This window comes from Hippocampus comes, unplaced genomic scaffold (genome assembly GCF_001891065.2).
Source record: "Hippocampus comes isolate QL1 unplaced genomic scaffold, H_comes_QL1_v1.1 scaffold174, whole genome shotgun sequence".
Lineage (NCBI taxonomy): Eukaryota > Metazoa > Chordata > Actinopteri > Syngnathiformes > Syngnathidae > Hippocampus > Hippocampus comes.
Window position 1 is genome coordinate 5,144,168 of NW_017805983.1, and position 14,234 is coordinate 5,158,401.

The window sequence follows — 14,234 nt, forward strand, 5'->3', positions numbered from 1 at the left end:
GGCCACAGGGGGGGCCAGAATCAGTGCTACAGGGGCACTGGCCCCCGTTGGCCCCCCCCCAGAACCGCCACTGATCAGGCTTTTATGCTACCATAACTATTTTTTCCCATTGCTTTGCTCATGTTGTGAACTGACAAACAAAAGAAATGCTAAATTAGATCATGATAACAACTGAAATAAATACACCTTACCTGCATGTATATCTTTTTCCACATTCGAGGAATATTTTCGAACGCAGAAGCTGGCGTTTTGTAGTCTGGGCAAGACACAGCACAGCGCACTCACCATGAATTATTTCGTTCTTCTTTTTTTTTCTCTCATGTAGGAAATCACAGCCGCCATATAATTTCCCAATATCCTCAGTCAACCAAAATCCCAACCGGTTCATTTTACCTCTCTTTATTTACTTCTTTTTAAATTGTGATCCAAAATTAATAAGGCTAAGTAATGAATAGAACGTGTTGGCATCTGTCCTCAAATCTTGGGAGTAAAAGTAAAACGTCTAAAAAAATCAACACTCAAGCAAAGTTCCCGGAAGAATCTACTGTATTACTTCCTACCACTGTAATTGTCTAATTAATGACAAAAGTAGTTGTTGTTTTGTTAAAAGTCTGTACCTTTTAATTTGATTCATCTTGATAATAAAAATTAAAAGTCAGTTATGTTAATGTTAAACACATCACAGTATATTTATTAATGTGTATCTGTATGTCAAAGTTCTGTCAGTGCATTTTATATTTTTGTAAGCTTGGGTCCTAGAGTGGAAGCAAATTTCTATTGGGATGCAAGTCAATTTGGAAAAGATCAATGTTTTGTCATCAGCTAAGCATTGAAAAAAAAATCTATTCGTTTCCACCAATGTCAGACAATTCATATTAAAATCTTTGGGATTCATCCATCGCACATCACACTCAATGTCACACTTACTAACTCAATGCATCAGTAAATTGAGACTAGATGATCATTATTTTAGGATTCATAACTTTTGTGCCATTTTTGTTTGGTGGTGGACCGTGAGTTTTTTTCTTTTTTTTTTTCAATGGGTGCCTTCGCTCAATTAAGGTTGGGAAACACTGATCTAAAATCTTGTGTTTCCACCGCACCTGTGTGACCCTGCTAACACACACACACACACACACACACACACACACACACACACACACACACACACACACACAATCATGGAAAGTGCAGTCTTAGCGGATATTAGGCAGAATTATTGTCCTCACAATCCGGATCTCAGGATTTGGTGGGAAGGAACGACATATCATGAACTAGATCTGCTTTCTATAAGCTCATTTCGAGAGTCGCTTCTTCTGTGCGGTTTGTACTGCGGTAGAAAAGCAATTTGTCATTTTTAAGCATGCCTTTTTTTTTTTTTTTTGGTCATACGGTTGGATGCTGAATTTTGAATAATGTTCACCGTACTTATTTTTATGAAAAGTTGCTGTTTTGACCTTTGGACATTTTGAACTTGGTCAGAGAGTTTTTCAGTCGGCAAAGAGCTGCTAATATCGAGCATTTTAACAAAGCAACTATAACTCTCCCAGCTTGAGCACGATTCATCTAAATTATAAAAAAAGATCACCTTGCGAAACTCGTCTTTCTCTTGAAGCATGGCCGACCCAGAGATCCTCTCTCGGGCTGGCTACACCAGATTGGCCGTGATCATGGGTGTCTTTTCGATTTTGGGGATCATTCTCAACATCCTGGTGATTGTGGTGACAGTGAGACACAAACAGCTGAGGCAGCCACTCAGCTATGCTCTAGTCAGCCTGGCTGTATGTGACCTGGGCTGTGCTGTGTTTGGAGGGCTGCCCACCACAGTGACCACCGCCATGGGATACTTCAGCCTTGGACGAATGGGATGCATTTTAGAAGGCTTTGCTGTGGCCTTTTTTGGTGAGTCTTTTCAAGTGGAGTGCTGTGTCTGGGGAGAGGCGTCCCTGTAAGAGAAAATTGGGCTAGCTTGTCTTTTTTTTTCCCTCATTTCTTTTTCATGTTTAATGCCAGTCATAGACACACCGATAAATATTCACATTTAGTATGTCATCGTAGATTCACGACAGTTATACAGTACATGTTAACTTGATGGGCTTGTGAATTATTTTGTTTACCCTCAAAACTTCTCCGCATACATAATAACCATCTTTCTTTAATGAGTATTGAAAAGGAAAGTTATGCTTATCTTATTTCTTTGGATTTGATGTTTAATGGCTATCGACACAATGAGATGACAATCAACCGAATGTGTTCTAATTTGGCGTACTTTATTCCTCCTTCCTCTGACAGGTATAGCAAGTCTGTGTACGATAGGAGTCATTTCTGTGGAGCGCTACATAGTGGTGTGCTATCCTATGGGTGCTGCCCTCTTCCAAACCAGGTAAGCATCGTTATTCTTTCAAAATAAAGCAGCTGAATCAGTGAGTGCTCAATCGTGACTGCTTCTTCCTAGGCATGCAATTGCTGGCGTGGTGCTGTCTTGGGTATGGTCCTTTGTATGGAACACTCCACCCTTGTTTGGTTGGGGGAGTTTTGAGCTGGAGGGCATCAAAACCTCCTGCGCCCCTAACTGGTACAGTCGGGATGCCGGCAACATGTCATATATGATCATTTACTTTTCACTCTGCTTTGCTGTGCCCTTTTCCATCATTATGGTGTCATACCTGCGGCTCCTCTGGACCCTTCGGCAGGTGAGACATGGAGAATGTTGCTTTTTGTTAAGTGTTCTGATCTGATCACGTGTCTGTATGACCCAGGTGACCAAGCTGCAGGTGTCTGAGACTAGCAGCACACACCGTATGGAAGTGCAAGTGGCCCGTATGGTTGTCATCATGGTGCTGGCCTTTCTGGTGACCTGGCTGCCGTATGCCAGCATGGCCCTGGCAGTCATGATAGATTCCACGCTAAAAATTGATCCTCTAATTGCAACTATACCAGTCTACTTTGCAAAAAGCAGCATTGTTTACAACCCCATCATTTACGTTTTCATGAACCGACAGGTAAAGCATCAGCATCACATTCCCGACAATACAAAATAATTTAAATATGAATGTGTGTGATTGACTGTCTTTTTCCAGTTCCGAATATATGCTGTTCCAACGATCCTGTGTGGATGGAACCCCTGGGCCTCAGAAGCAGAGACATCTGAGGTCGAGACAACAGTTGCTTGTGCTCACAATAACCAAATGGATCTCTGAAATTAATTATACACTCACCAGACGTAACATTTGGTATACGTTCAATTTTCACTCTAAAAGAGGAGTAATATTACAAGTGTTTATTGTTGGGGTGGCACGGTGGGTAACTGCTTAGCACATCGGCCTCACAGTGCAGAGGTGTAGGGTTCGATTCTAGCTCCGGCCTTCCTGCGCCGAGTTTGCATGTTCTCCCTTGCATCTTCTTCGGGTCTTCCCAAATTTCCAAAACATGCATGGCAGGTAAACGGAACACTCTAAATTGTCCCCATGTGTGATTGTGAGTGTGAATGGCTGTTCGTCTATGTGTGCCCAGCGATTGGCTGGCAACCAGTTCAGGGTGTACCCCGCCTACTTCCTGAAAAAAGCTGGGAAATGCTCCAGCACGCCTGCAAACCCTCGTGAGGATAAAGCGGTTCAGAAAATGGATGGATGGATGTTTATTGTTGTTATTTGCAGTGATGCACAGCTGCACTGAATTATGGTAACCTATTTTCTTTCTGGCCAGGAAAATTGGCTGCAGAGAAAAATCCTGAAATAAAAGTTTACATACCCCTGTTCAAATGGCAGGTTTTTGAGACATAAAAAAAAAAAAAGAAAAAGAAACAATGATAAATCCTTTCAACAGGTGATAACAAAATCGATCAAAAGTGTGGTAAAGTGCCTCATGGTCTGATGAAATCAAGCCCAAACTTTTTGGCCCTAATTCCAAAAGGTAAGGACGCAAATGCAACACTGCCCTTCATCACTAAAAGGACATCATGCACATTGTGAAGTTGTGTTGCTGGCAGAATCAAGCAACAATCACAGCAACAATCACAACAATAAAAAGTCAGCAAAAAGCCTACTAGAACAGCTGAAATTTAATTGAGGTAAACCAATGGCACTTTAAATGGTGGCGGGTGTGTGCTGACTCAGATTTAACATAAATTTAAATGTGAGTGGTTAACTTTGAACACAGCCACTTCCCAGTTTTAAGGAGGTGTGCACATGTTACAGCTGCAGCTGTTGTGAAAGCGTGATATAAATCAGGAGGTACTGTTGTATTGTATTGTATTGTATTATTTGACTTATTTTTACCATCTTTCTTCAAAGGTACTCTACAGATTTTAGGTTACATTCATGGTAGAAAAAGTTAGAAAATGGTTAACCTGGGTGTCGTTTTTTAATACCAGGAAAACTGAACAGGCGTGTGTAGACTTTTACGACAAAAAAACAAACGTTTGTAAATCACCATGGAGACTGTGTGAATTCTGTATGTTGTTCACATTGATGCACCACTCATGTCATTTATTTTGTGACAGGGCTACCTACAATGTCACTTGCATTTTCTGGAATGTACATGTTCTCTTTCCTGGATAGTGTAGCTGTATATTGTTTTAATTTACTGTGATAATAAAAGACATTTTCTCACCTGAGAAAATGTTTCCCGAAAAGAAATCATGTGTACTCTGTGTACGGTGCTATTAACTTGGACCACAGGTATAATTTGCAATATTAGAGTGCCAAATATTTTTGGGTGTCAAAAGATATCCAAGAACACAAAGTAATAACAGAAGTTTTATTTTGAACTTGATGTACACATCTCTTTTTCTCTTCAAGGAAACCACTCTGCACAACCAGATTTTCATCACTTTATGACCACTAGTATGGCTTTCACTGCAAAAACACCCCCAAATAATCTGGGTGTATTTAGCGACCCTGTAGAAGTGCCAACCTTTTTTAAACCCGTTTGCATGTTACACAGCAAAAACGAACCTCCTTGTCGCTTTCTTTGTCAAGTCTCACAGTTTAATCATTCAGTCACCACTCTAAATAATCAATCACCCCATTACACCCTACCTTGGCTTTTTATTGATTACAGAAATATTGCTATGACTTTCATTAAAGAAACACAAAAAGGGCAGAATGTGAATAGCTGTATCAAACCTAAACACTTCCCTATATATACAAAGTGAGCGATCATCTATGTACATGCTACATACTGCCACGCACTAGGTGGAGTAGTCCTGACTAGGCACAGACCTGGGATCGCCTCTCACTCCGAATTGATCCAAGGTCAATGCCAGAAGACCGCGACACGCCAGTCTCTGGTCCGAGGTCAGCGCCAGAACGCCGCGACACTCCAATCAATAGCCATAATCCATCTCAGCGATACAGTACATGTTGACACACAAGTTTACTGGTGTGTGAAACGGTTGTGCGCTTGGAGGTTTGTGGCAGCTAGAAATTCAAAACAACATTGTGTCGGAGTGCTTCAAGTCCCACTAACTCGTGATGGACAAATGAAGCTTCATGAAACACTTGTGATCATTTTAGCACTCTTGGTTTGAAGATGCAGTGGAAGTTTAATAAATTTCCATTGCACGAGCCTTTTGTCTTTAAATCAAGAGCACATTTTAAAGGAGTCAAAAAATGTCTGTGCTTCATGAAGCTTCATTTTCCCATCACTACCGCTAACTACCAAATGATCTGCTTCAACAGACTATTACTGCACTTGATGCTCTCAAGTTATCATTTGGTGCTGAAGCACGGCATCACATTGTTATTGAATCCTATTTTCATTGATATCGTTGGGGTCAATGCTCATGTGATGATTATTAGCTCACGTGCCATGCAAACATTGGACTCATCTGGTGACATATCTTCTCCAGCAATTTCACATACCACCTGGAAACATGAGCGTGCGCAATACACAAGCATGCTTTAAGATGGTTTTGACTATACGTACACTTGATAGTCTCATCGGAGTCTAAAAAACAAAACGAGGAACACAAAGAACTGGCACATCAATGTGGAAAGATACTTCTTAAGCCTTACAAGGGGATTTCAGGGCAACATATTCTGCTCTAAAGGGGATTCATGGAGCTTCAGCCTCCACCTTGCAGCACCCACAGAATGACAGAAGCAATTAAGTCCTGAGCTCAAGGAATGTGCAACACGTTCCCAGCCAGTCGCCAACTATTACAGCGGGAGCACAGCAAAGACTGAGAAATACCATTTGTTGGAAATACCATTGCTTCTGAGAAGTACAAACTAAGATCTTATATACAAATAGGAATAAAATCAAGTGTAAAAATAGACACTGCACTTGGAGCTGGTCTTGGAGAGGAATGGGGCTGTTGAATCATCAACTGGTGATCCAGAGGTAAAATTAGGTGCAAAGAACAGTTCCACAACAACGCCGGTAAAATCACACACAATAAATTGTGAGTCAAGGCAAAGGGGGCATCTAAGGATAAGCAGGTGAGGACTTGTACACTTTCTTTTACTCATTGTCCTTACAAGGTATTGACTGGAGCTTTACGGTGTCCAAGATTATAGTGACCTAATATTTTCAATGATCAGATTTTTTTTTTTTTTGGTTCATCATTTAGAGTTATCATCACTCTACTTTCTGATGCATACTTATAACCCAACTCTGAGAGATGAGGTACAGTATTTGACAGTGTCCCTGACCTATAGTGGACAGTAAGGTGCTAAAAATGTAATCTGTGTCAACCCACGCTGATATACACTTCGGACTTTCAAGTGAAACAAAAGCGTGTGTGCAGAAAAGTAAGAAGCATGGAGCTAGCGAGTTCAAGCTAGTTTGTATGTGTGTGTGTGTGTGTGTGTGTGTGATCATATAATTAAGGGCCAAGGGGAGGTGCAATATTTTGAGTTTGGATTGAGGCTGAGGCATTTCATGACAATAGAGAACAGCGCAGTCTGTTTATGTACAGCAACAGTCCAGAAGAGTGGGATGAGACTTTAGTGTAGTAAGAAAGTTCATTTTTGAAACAGGCCCACTGTCACACCTGCGCCTTCTTCACAGTTCAAGTTCTGTTCTGGCCCACCTCAACACTGCCCTCAACTGGAGAGCAGCGGTAATAGCAGCAGGGAGAATCACCAACTCTCCCACTTTCCACTTTTGTGATCACACGCATTTTGAAGAGTCCTTTTTCTGTCTTCGGGGGTTAACGTGAATCTGAATGTCTGTCGCGTATGGATTCTTTAGTCCCAGATCTGTTCATGTTTCTATGTGGACATGGGAATCATTTTTCGTCTTTGAGTGAGAGTGTGTCGCTCCTTCAATGCGCGTGGTGTGGTCACAGAATGTTTGTGTCTGATAGCACTGCTCCTCCGGTCGTAGATCTCCTCACTTCTGGGGCCATCCGACACACTAGAACAACACACTCTGCCGTCTGCCCTTCCCCTGAGCTGAGAGACAGACACAGACAAACATGTTGGGCAAACAAGCAGCTGTCACACCAAGACCATCACGGGAAATACAAGTACCAGACATGGAAAGATTAGACCAGTATGTGATCAAGCACATTTTATTCCCACATCATTTCTCGGTTACCAGAACTGCCTCGACTACATTTGAAAGTTCTCAGTAAAATTTTGGCTGCAGGGATTAATGTGGGGGATTAGCTACCATTTTGGGATATGAGACCCACAGGCAAATTTGTCAGTTTGAGAGACAGCTTCATCCTGGGTTTTCTTTCACACTTATTTCGTCATCTTCAATGGTGCGAAATGTTAAGTGCTGATAAGCTTTGGAAAATACATCGATTTTCATGTTGGGGAATTTAAAAAAAAAGATGAAAACATGTAAGAATTCACATAAAAGCAAATATCGGAGCAAACCAATGGCGAACAATGTCTTGTATTACAAAACTGTAATAATTATCTAAAAAATACATATGAATAGTAGTAGTTGTACTGTCTATATTGTCCCAATACAGAAAACTCCATGTAAATATACTTACCGGCATCATGTCAAACACCGCAACAAAAGCCACACTATAACCATGCTTCGAATTAAGAAGACACACCACTTCAGGCCCTTACCTACAGGCTCAACAAAAAGACTACCTCTCTCACTGGAGAAACCTAAAGAGGACTACACATAAAAAGAATCAAATGACTCCCCATCAGATTCCTTCCTTTTACCCATACACTGCTGTGTCTTTCAGTCCTGACAGAAAGGCTGGGAGCAGGTTTTCTCTTCGAACAAGAAGATAACGGTCAAAGTGAAAGTTGAGATGCGGGAGCAGGACGTGCAATGTGAGGAGCCAGAAAGGGGAAAGAAAAGACAAGCATGAGCAGTACATGAGCGCCTCCTCCGAGGAGGGATGAGAGGTTATTTGGCTCATTAACTAGGACACACATACAGACAAAATGTGGCAAACAAAGAGCATGGGGAGGGGAAAAGCGGCAAAGTGACACGTCAAATGGAAAGAAAAGGAAACATGATAGAGACAGTGTGAAAGAGACCGTATTTACCAGAATGGTAGCGGCCACTCAGCCAGTGGAAGTGGAGGAGAGATTGTGACTCTGAGGCCTGGGATTGGCTGCTTCTCTCTGGAAGTACTGCGAGGGTGCGGAGCCTAGCTTATGGGCCATGGCTTTTTAGGGTGACGAGTCGGGCATAAAGAAGTATGTGGAGTGGGGAGCACAAGGGAGACAGAAAATATTCAGGAAAAAGATGAACATTGCGATAGAGAAGGGAATGGGTGCAGAGACAAAGCAAGGGGGCAGTTTTTAAGGACAAGACGGCAGAGACAGAAAGAGATAAACAAACACACACACACGTATACACGCAGTGTGAATTCGTTGCTTTGCTTGTGTGCGTTTTCTGGGTTACAGTTCTTGATGTAGCGCTGCGGTCAATCCGATTCAACCTCAGCCACAAATTAGATTTATTTACAAACTTATAGTCATTTATAGTCAATCTACAAATGTAATAGCCCAACACAAGTAGTATCAGAAGGCACCATTATTCTTGGAGAGCGGCCATTTGGGAATACAATCGAGGTTGAAAAGGCCAACTAGAAGAAACGGTCAGCTTCTTTTCTGATTATTTGCCCGTTTCTCAGCCAATGGGTAGTAACTTCAAACTAAAGCGCAACATCTCAGGCATGTCTTACAGGAGCTGCTGTTTATAGCATAGATTAGGAAAAATGAACGTGATGTAAGACTAGAACATTGTGCTTGGCAAGTATGGCCACACAGCAGCATGAAAGACAACATAAAGCAAAGAGGAAGAGAGTGAAAAAGAGAGAGGAGGCCTGTTCTTGTCCTGTTCCCACTAAGATATCCTCACTGTTTGTCTTTCTCTTCTAGTTCGCCATCTCAAGAGACTTACTTGACTCCTGGCAGGCTGAAGATCTCTTCCCTGGGTCTTTCTGGAGCTGAATGCCTTTTATGGAGAAGATCGAGGCAGCTGAAAACAAACGGCAGGAGGTGAGCTGGCGTCATTTGTGCAAGTTAAAGCAGGACTTGGTAGCAGGGGTTGACTCACTGTCAGCCAGGGTTTGAACCTGCTCGCCAAGAGTTCGGAAATACGCGTGTCGGAGGGCATCCTCGGCCGACACGCGCTTTTTTGCCTCAAACTAGAATCACACAGAGACAGATGAGAGGTTTAAGGCTCACAGTTTATAGGTGTATTTTTCTGAACCGTAATCACTTGTACAGAAAGTATTTTGATTACCTGCAGAAGCACCGAGAGCAAGTCATGACCATCGTTGTCTATCCTGCATGCCAGCAAAAGAACAGAGCGGAGGGGTCACTGAGGTCAAAGTCTTATTCCGTGGCGCATTAATGCTGTGGATGAACTTGACTCACTGGACACTTCATGGAACTATAGCAATTCTTTCACTTTATATTATTTATTATCACTCATTACTTTATTATTATTTTGATGGGAACAGAGAGTTTCTAATATTATGGCCTTCTCACATTTTACTGTAATACAGTTGTGACATATGACATTGCACAATCACGATAATATTGTTAAATTGGTGTCTATCTGTGACAGTCTCAATAAAAAAAGAGCCTTTGAATCTTAAAAAGGACAGTATTTTTGAGGTTCTTCTGGCAGACATACCGGTTGACCTCTTAAGCGTTCACGCGCACCCTTCATGGAAAGGCCGTGGCGACAAACGCAGCGGTCAGCTGGTGAAGCTAAAACGGGTACTGAAACACGCTTCGGCCTATGCTCATTCCCGCACGCACGTTATTACTCTGTCGACTCGTGCCTGGTCAGCTTTTGTCTTCAATTTGCCCCTTCCCCACCAAAGATATCAAAGGGCAGACTATTTTATCAGATTATCCCATACGCTTATCTTGTGGTTTGAGTATGTTAAGCAGGGGTGCCCAACACGTCGATCGCAATTGACCGGCAGCCCGCGGACTAGTCCCAAGTCGATGGCGAGGTGTGTATGGGGACATGGGAAAAAATAATAATAATAATAAGATTTGTGTGTTTGTGTGCTTGTTATTAATATGACATGTGTGTTAGCGCACACTGCACACTAAGCATCCTATCAGTTTCACTTTCACAAAGAAGTATTTAAAAAATTAAATTAAAATAGCAGAGCACCTTGAAAGTGTCACCTTTTTAGTATTATTATTCTAATTCAAAGTTTGTTTCATGTACCAGTCACTGATAGGGCTGGCAGGGAATGGGAATCCGGAGTGCCAGGAGAAGCATTTTGAAACAGTACATGTACGTACAATAGTTTCTGCACTTAACACGCTGCAAAAGTGCGTCCCATGCCTCCGCGTCAGGTCTCGACTAAGGTAGACAGTGATTTCCTTTTCACAAATTAACAAACTATTGTATCTACTTTATTTTTCTGTTTCGTTCATATTCGGGGCCATTATATCTGTTGCCTATCATGGCGTGCGTGAGTGTGTATGCGCACGTGCATGGTTGCGAGCGTGTACATATGCGTGGATGTGCGTTAACGGATCGATCATGGGAACTTGGTTGCTTCAAAAGTAGATCTCCGGTCAAAAAAGGTTGGGCACCCCTGATAAGTGTCCATTTGTCCTGATAAAATGGGCCATGCCGACAATCTTAAATACCAAACATGTTCAATATTTACGACCAAAACGATTTGTGTGTCGGAATGTGTGGGGTCTGAAACAGATAAACAGTCTGTTAAGATATAAAAAAAATCCCTACGTGTGTACCGGGCCAAATGCATCACTGGGCTGAGGACTGTGGAGTGTGGATTTTATTTGGTAGTGATACTACTTAATTGCATGTTGTTGGTGGTATTATACTGTACATTCGTTTTGGGATTCCTCTGCTTGTGAGAAGGCACACATACCTGGGAGCATGGTTCACAAGCGGCTCTGCGTTGTATTTGGGGAAATTATGCGTCTTAAACTCTTCACTGGTGCTGATACCAGGCCAGGTCTCCTCTGTCGGGGTGCCTGGGCAAATTGAGACCTTCGTTTATTAATCGGCTACAAGTCAACACAAAGTCAACAGGAGCATAAAATGCATTTAGTTAGGAACAGAAAGATAAGCCATACACTTATCAAGCATGGAGGTATGAGGAAAACAAAATGAACATTTCCCTGCACTGGAATCCCCTTCTAAAGTCTCACCGAGGATGCGGAATATGAGGTGAAGTTCGTCCTCCACAGTGGATCCGGGGAACAGTGGCCTGCCTGTTATCATTTCATAAAAGATGCAGCCCACACCCCTGCACAGTGACACATACAAAAGTAGGGTGAGTGATGGAATGTTTCATAATCCACACACATATAAGTTCATCACAAAAAGGTTTTAGTGCACAGTGTGCATCTATTGATTGCCACTTATAATGCAACCTTGCATCGTTACATAATCTGGGAAAAAGCCACGCCTGTGTCCCTGAGCTCACAAGGTTAGACTACTACCAGGCAACACTTTCACATAAATATACTGTATTTTTCAGACACTTTGGAGTGTTAGTCTGTTAGAGGAATTTATGAGCAAAATTGTATCATGTTTAAAGTTTCATTTAATTTGGACACATCTAAACGTTTGGGTGCGTATCCAGCACCTCCAAATGCCTGTGCACAAAGGCGCTGGCCACCTGGCCGGAGGGCTGTTGAAGTCCACAATTAGCACGTCAATGCAGGTGGGCAATCACAGGGGAGGGGGCGAAACTCGGTCACAAAAGGGGAATGAATAATTTGGGAACAGCGGTTGAACAACAAAAGACGAGTTGAGAACACCCGTCGCGCCCAGGCAACATTTGTCGTCCGCAAAGTCTGCAACATGTTAATTCGATGTAGACCAGACAGAAAAGGCGCCAACGTACTGGTGGTTCAAGTTTAAAAAACAGGTAACCAATCACCACCGAGGGGCCGGACCGGGGGTGCGGTATGCAAATGTCGGGGGCAGTGTTTTCCTTGTATGTTACAATAAAAGTCGGAATTGGCGGGAAGGGAGCTGGAGAGTGTGATCATCGAAGCAACTACCGTCGTTCGCTCTCAGAGATCCCCTCCCGCCGATATTGAAGACAATTTTCCTGTGTGCCGAGTCATTTCTTTAACTTTATCTGAGAAAATCTCTGACATTGTCGTACCAGTCGAAAAATACATCGTGAAAAAGAAAAAAACATAAGTCACTCTGGAGTATAAGTCACATGCTAAAGGAGCATGTGACTGTTACATGCTAAACAAAGGTGGCGGTAATGTACCAAAACTATTTGCCAACCACCAAAAAAAAGTGGAAGAAGTCGTCATACTTGGGTCACGTCTTGCTAGCTGAGCATGCGGCTTCAGCCACAACAAGGATTTACTATTTACACCACCAAAGGCACATTAACCAACCAGGGTGCCACCTTTGGCCACGATGTGACTCGGGATTCTAGTTAAGGTAAGTCATTTTAAACTAAAAAGAAAAAAAAACCATCTGTAGTTATAAGCAGAAGTTTCAAATTGAAGGGCAAAGTCTTTTGCTTGTCATCAACGCGATTAGCGAATTGGGTGTCCGAGCTCTAATTTGAATACATTTAATTCACACTGGCTTCCCACCATAGTGCATCTTCTGCATTGTCTGCTCTAACACCAACTGCCCTCATGCCTTCCCTCACTACATCTATCAAGCTTCTTGAGCTCTCTTGCCTGTCACCTCCATCCTCATCATATCTGCCAATATACTTGCTGTCTCTCCTCTGAGTGTGTCCATGCACTCTCTAACTTTGTCTCCTAACCATCCCGGCTTTCCCTCCGATGAGCTCATTTCTAAACAGTCAGGTCATTCAGAAAGCTAACCTCAACATATACAACACCGCCACCTCCAGCTCCTGTGTCTCTAGTAGAGAATCTTCTATCGCATAACACAACTTCCTCCACTCATGACTTTTGGACCTGCTTATTACCGCTTTTCAGTTTTGCTTTTGTCCTACATAGTGCCCATTGTTTTCAAATCATATCATTGTGCATTTGACTTTTGAGTAGGTCACATTGAGTATAACACACTTGATTGATGGCGTCAATTTATCCCGGTCCCCCTTGGGTGCCAAAATGATGTCCAGTGTGATCTCGGCCCCCCCCCTTCTTTCAGTTGCAAAATAAGAAAGTAGCAAACAGAATGAGACAACCTCTTGAAAAAGTCTGCTCTCATCTTTTCCATTGGGGATGTGGATGCCATAAACGTTAGATTTACATAAATATGAATTACAGTCTGTGTGTGTGTGTGTGTGTGTGTGTGTGTGTGTGTGTGTGTGTGTGTGTGTGTGTGTGTGTGTGTGTGCGCGTGCGTGCTCACCACATGTCTATGGGCGTAGAGTATTCAGTGGAGCCTAGAAGCACATCTGGAGGTCGGTACCATAATGTCACTACTTCGTTTGAGTAGGTCTTTGTGGGGACAGACTTGGCACGGGCCAAACCTTAATTAAAGAGGGGGAGAGGAGCACAAAATAATGGCAATTTGACTTAGTTGACTCTGAACAAGACAATTTTCATTTCATTCATATTTTGACATACTCTAAATAGATTGTGCAATTGTGTATGTTAGGTGACTTAAACACTCTAGGCTGCTGGTGTCGTAGTAAATGTTTTGTGATTGATGTAATAATTCCATGGTGTTTCCTGCCTCCATCAGTCAGTTGGGCTAGAGTCCCTTAGGATTCTGAACAGGTTAAATGGTATGGAAAAGGGAGAATTTTACTCAAGTGTTGGAGAATATGTCATAATGGATTTTTGCCACCAGAAGGCAGAACTGAGTAAACTGTTTCTCAACAAGATTGCCATATTGGG

General features: G+C 42.4%; 2 protein-coding genes across 8 annotated transcripts in view; one reads left to right on the forward strand and one right to left on the reverse strand.

Annotated features, from left to right (window-relative positions):
- Positions 1–1,616: 1,616 nt before the first annotated feature.
- Positions 1,617–3,334, forward strand: LOC109528285 (parapinopsin-like). The gene is made up of 5 exons (XM_019890667.1): positions 1,617–1,902; positions 2,293–2,383; positions 2,456–2,693; positions 2,760–3,002; positions 3,081–3,334. The coding sequence occupies exons 1-5, from the start codon at positions 1,617–1,619 to the stop codon at positions 3,198–3,200; spliced, it is 978 nt and encodes a 325-aa protein (XP_019746226.1). The 3' UTR covers positions 3,201–3,334.
- Positions 3,335–4,744: 1,410 nt separating this feature from the next.
- LOC109528443 (cyclin-dependent kinase 17-like) overlaps positions 4,745–14,234 on the reverse strand; it is a 46,372-nt gene continuing 36,882 nt past the window's right edge. For 4 of the 7 annotated variants that reach the window (XM_019891028.1, XM_019891032.1, XM_019891031.1 and 1 more), the window contains 7 exons: positions 13,744–13,864; positions 11,589–11,686; positions 11,306–11,411; positions 9,679–9,721; positions 9,490–9,580; positions 9,334–9,411; positions 7,708–8,593 (listed from right to left, as the gene is read on the reverse strand). In XM_019891028.1, coding sequence (XP_019746587.1) covers positions 8,490–8,593; positions 9,334–9,411; positions 9,490–9,580; positions 9,679–9,721; positions 11,306–11,411; positions 11,589–11,686; positions 13,744–13,864 — 641 coding nt within the window. In that variant the 3' untranslated portion in view covers positions 7,708–8,489. Of the gene's footprint in view, positions 7,401–7,707; positions 8,594–9,333; positions 9,412–9,489; positions 9,581–9,678; positions 9,722–11,305; positions 11,412–11,588; positions 11,687–13,743; positions 13,865–14,234 lie in introns of those variants that run through there. The other 3 variants (XM_019891030.1, XM_019891033.1, XM_019891029.1) reach the window with 2 other exon arrangements.

Excerpts from the sequence above, each read along its gene's own strand:
- LOC109528285 (XM_019890667.1), top strand. The coding sequence starts at position 1,617 with ATGGCCGACCCAGAGATCCTCTCTCGGGCTGGCTACACCAGATTGGCC. Across the intron at positions 2,694-2,759 it reads TCCTCTGGACCCTTCGGCAG|GTGACCAAGCTGCAGGTGTC; the intron begins GTGAGACATGGA and ends TGTATGACCCAG. Across the intron at positions 3,003-3,080 it reads ACGTTTTCATGAACCGACAG|TTCCGAATATATGCTGTTCC; the intron begins GTAAAGCATCAG and ends GTCTTTTTCCAG.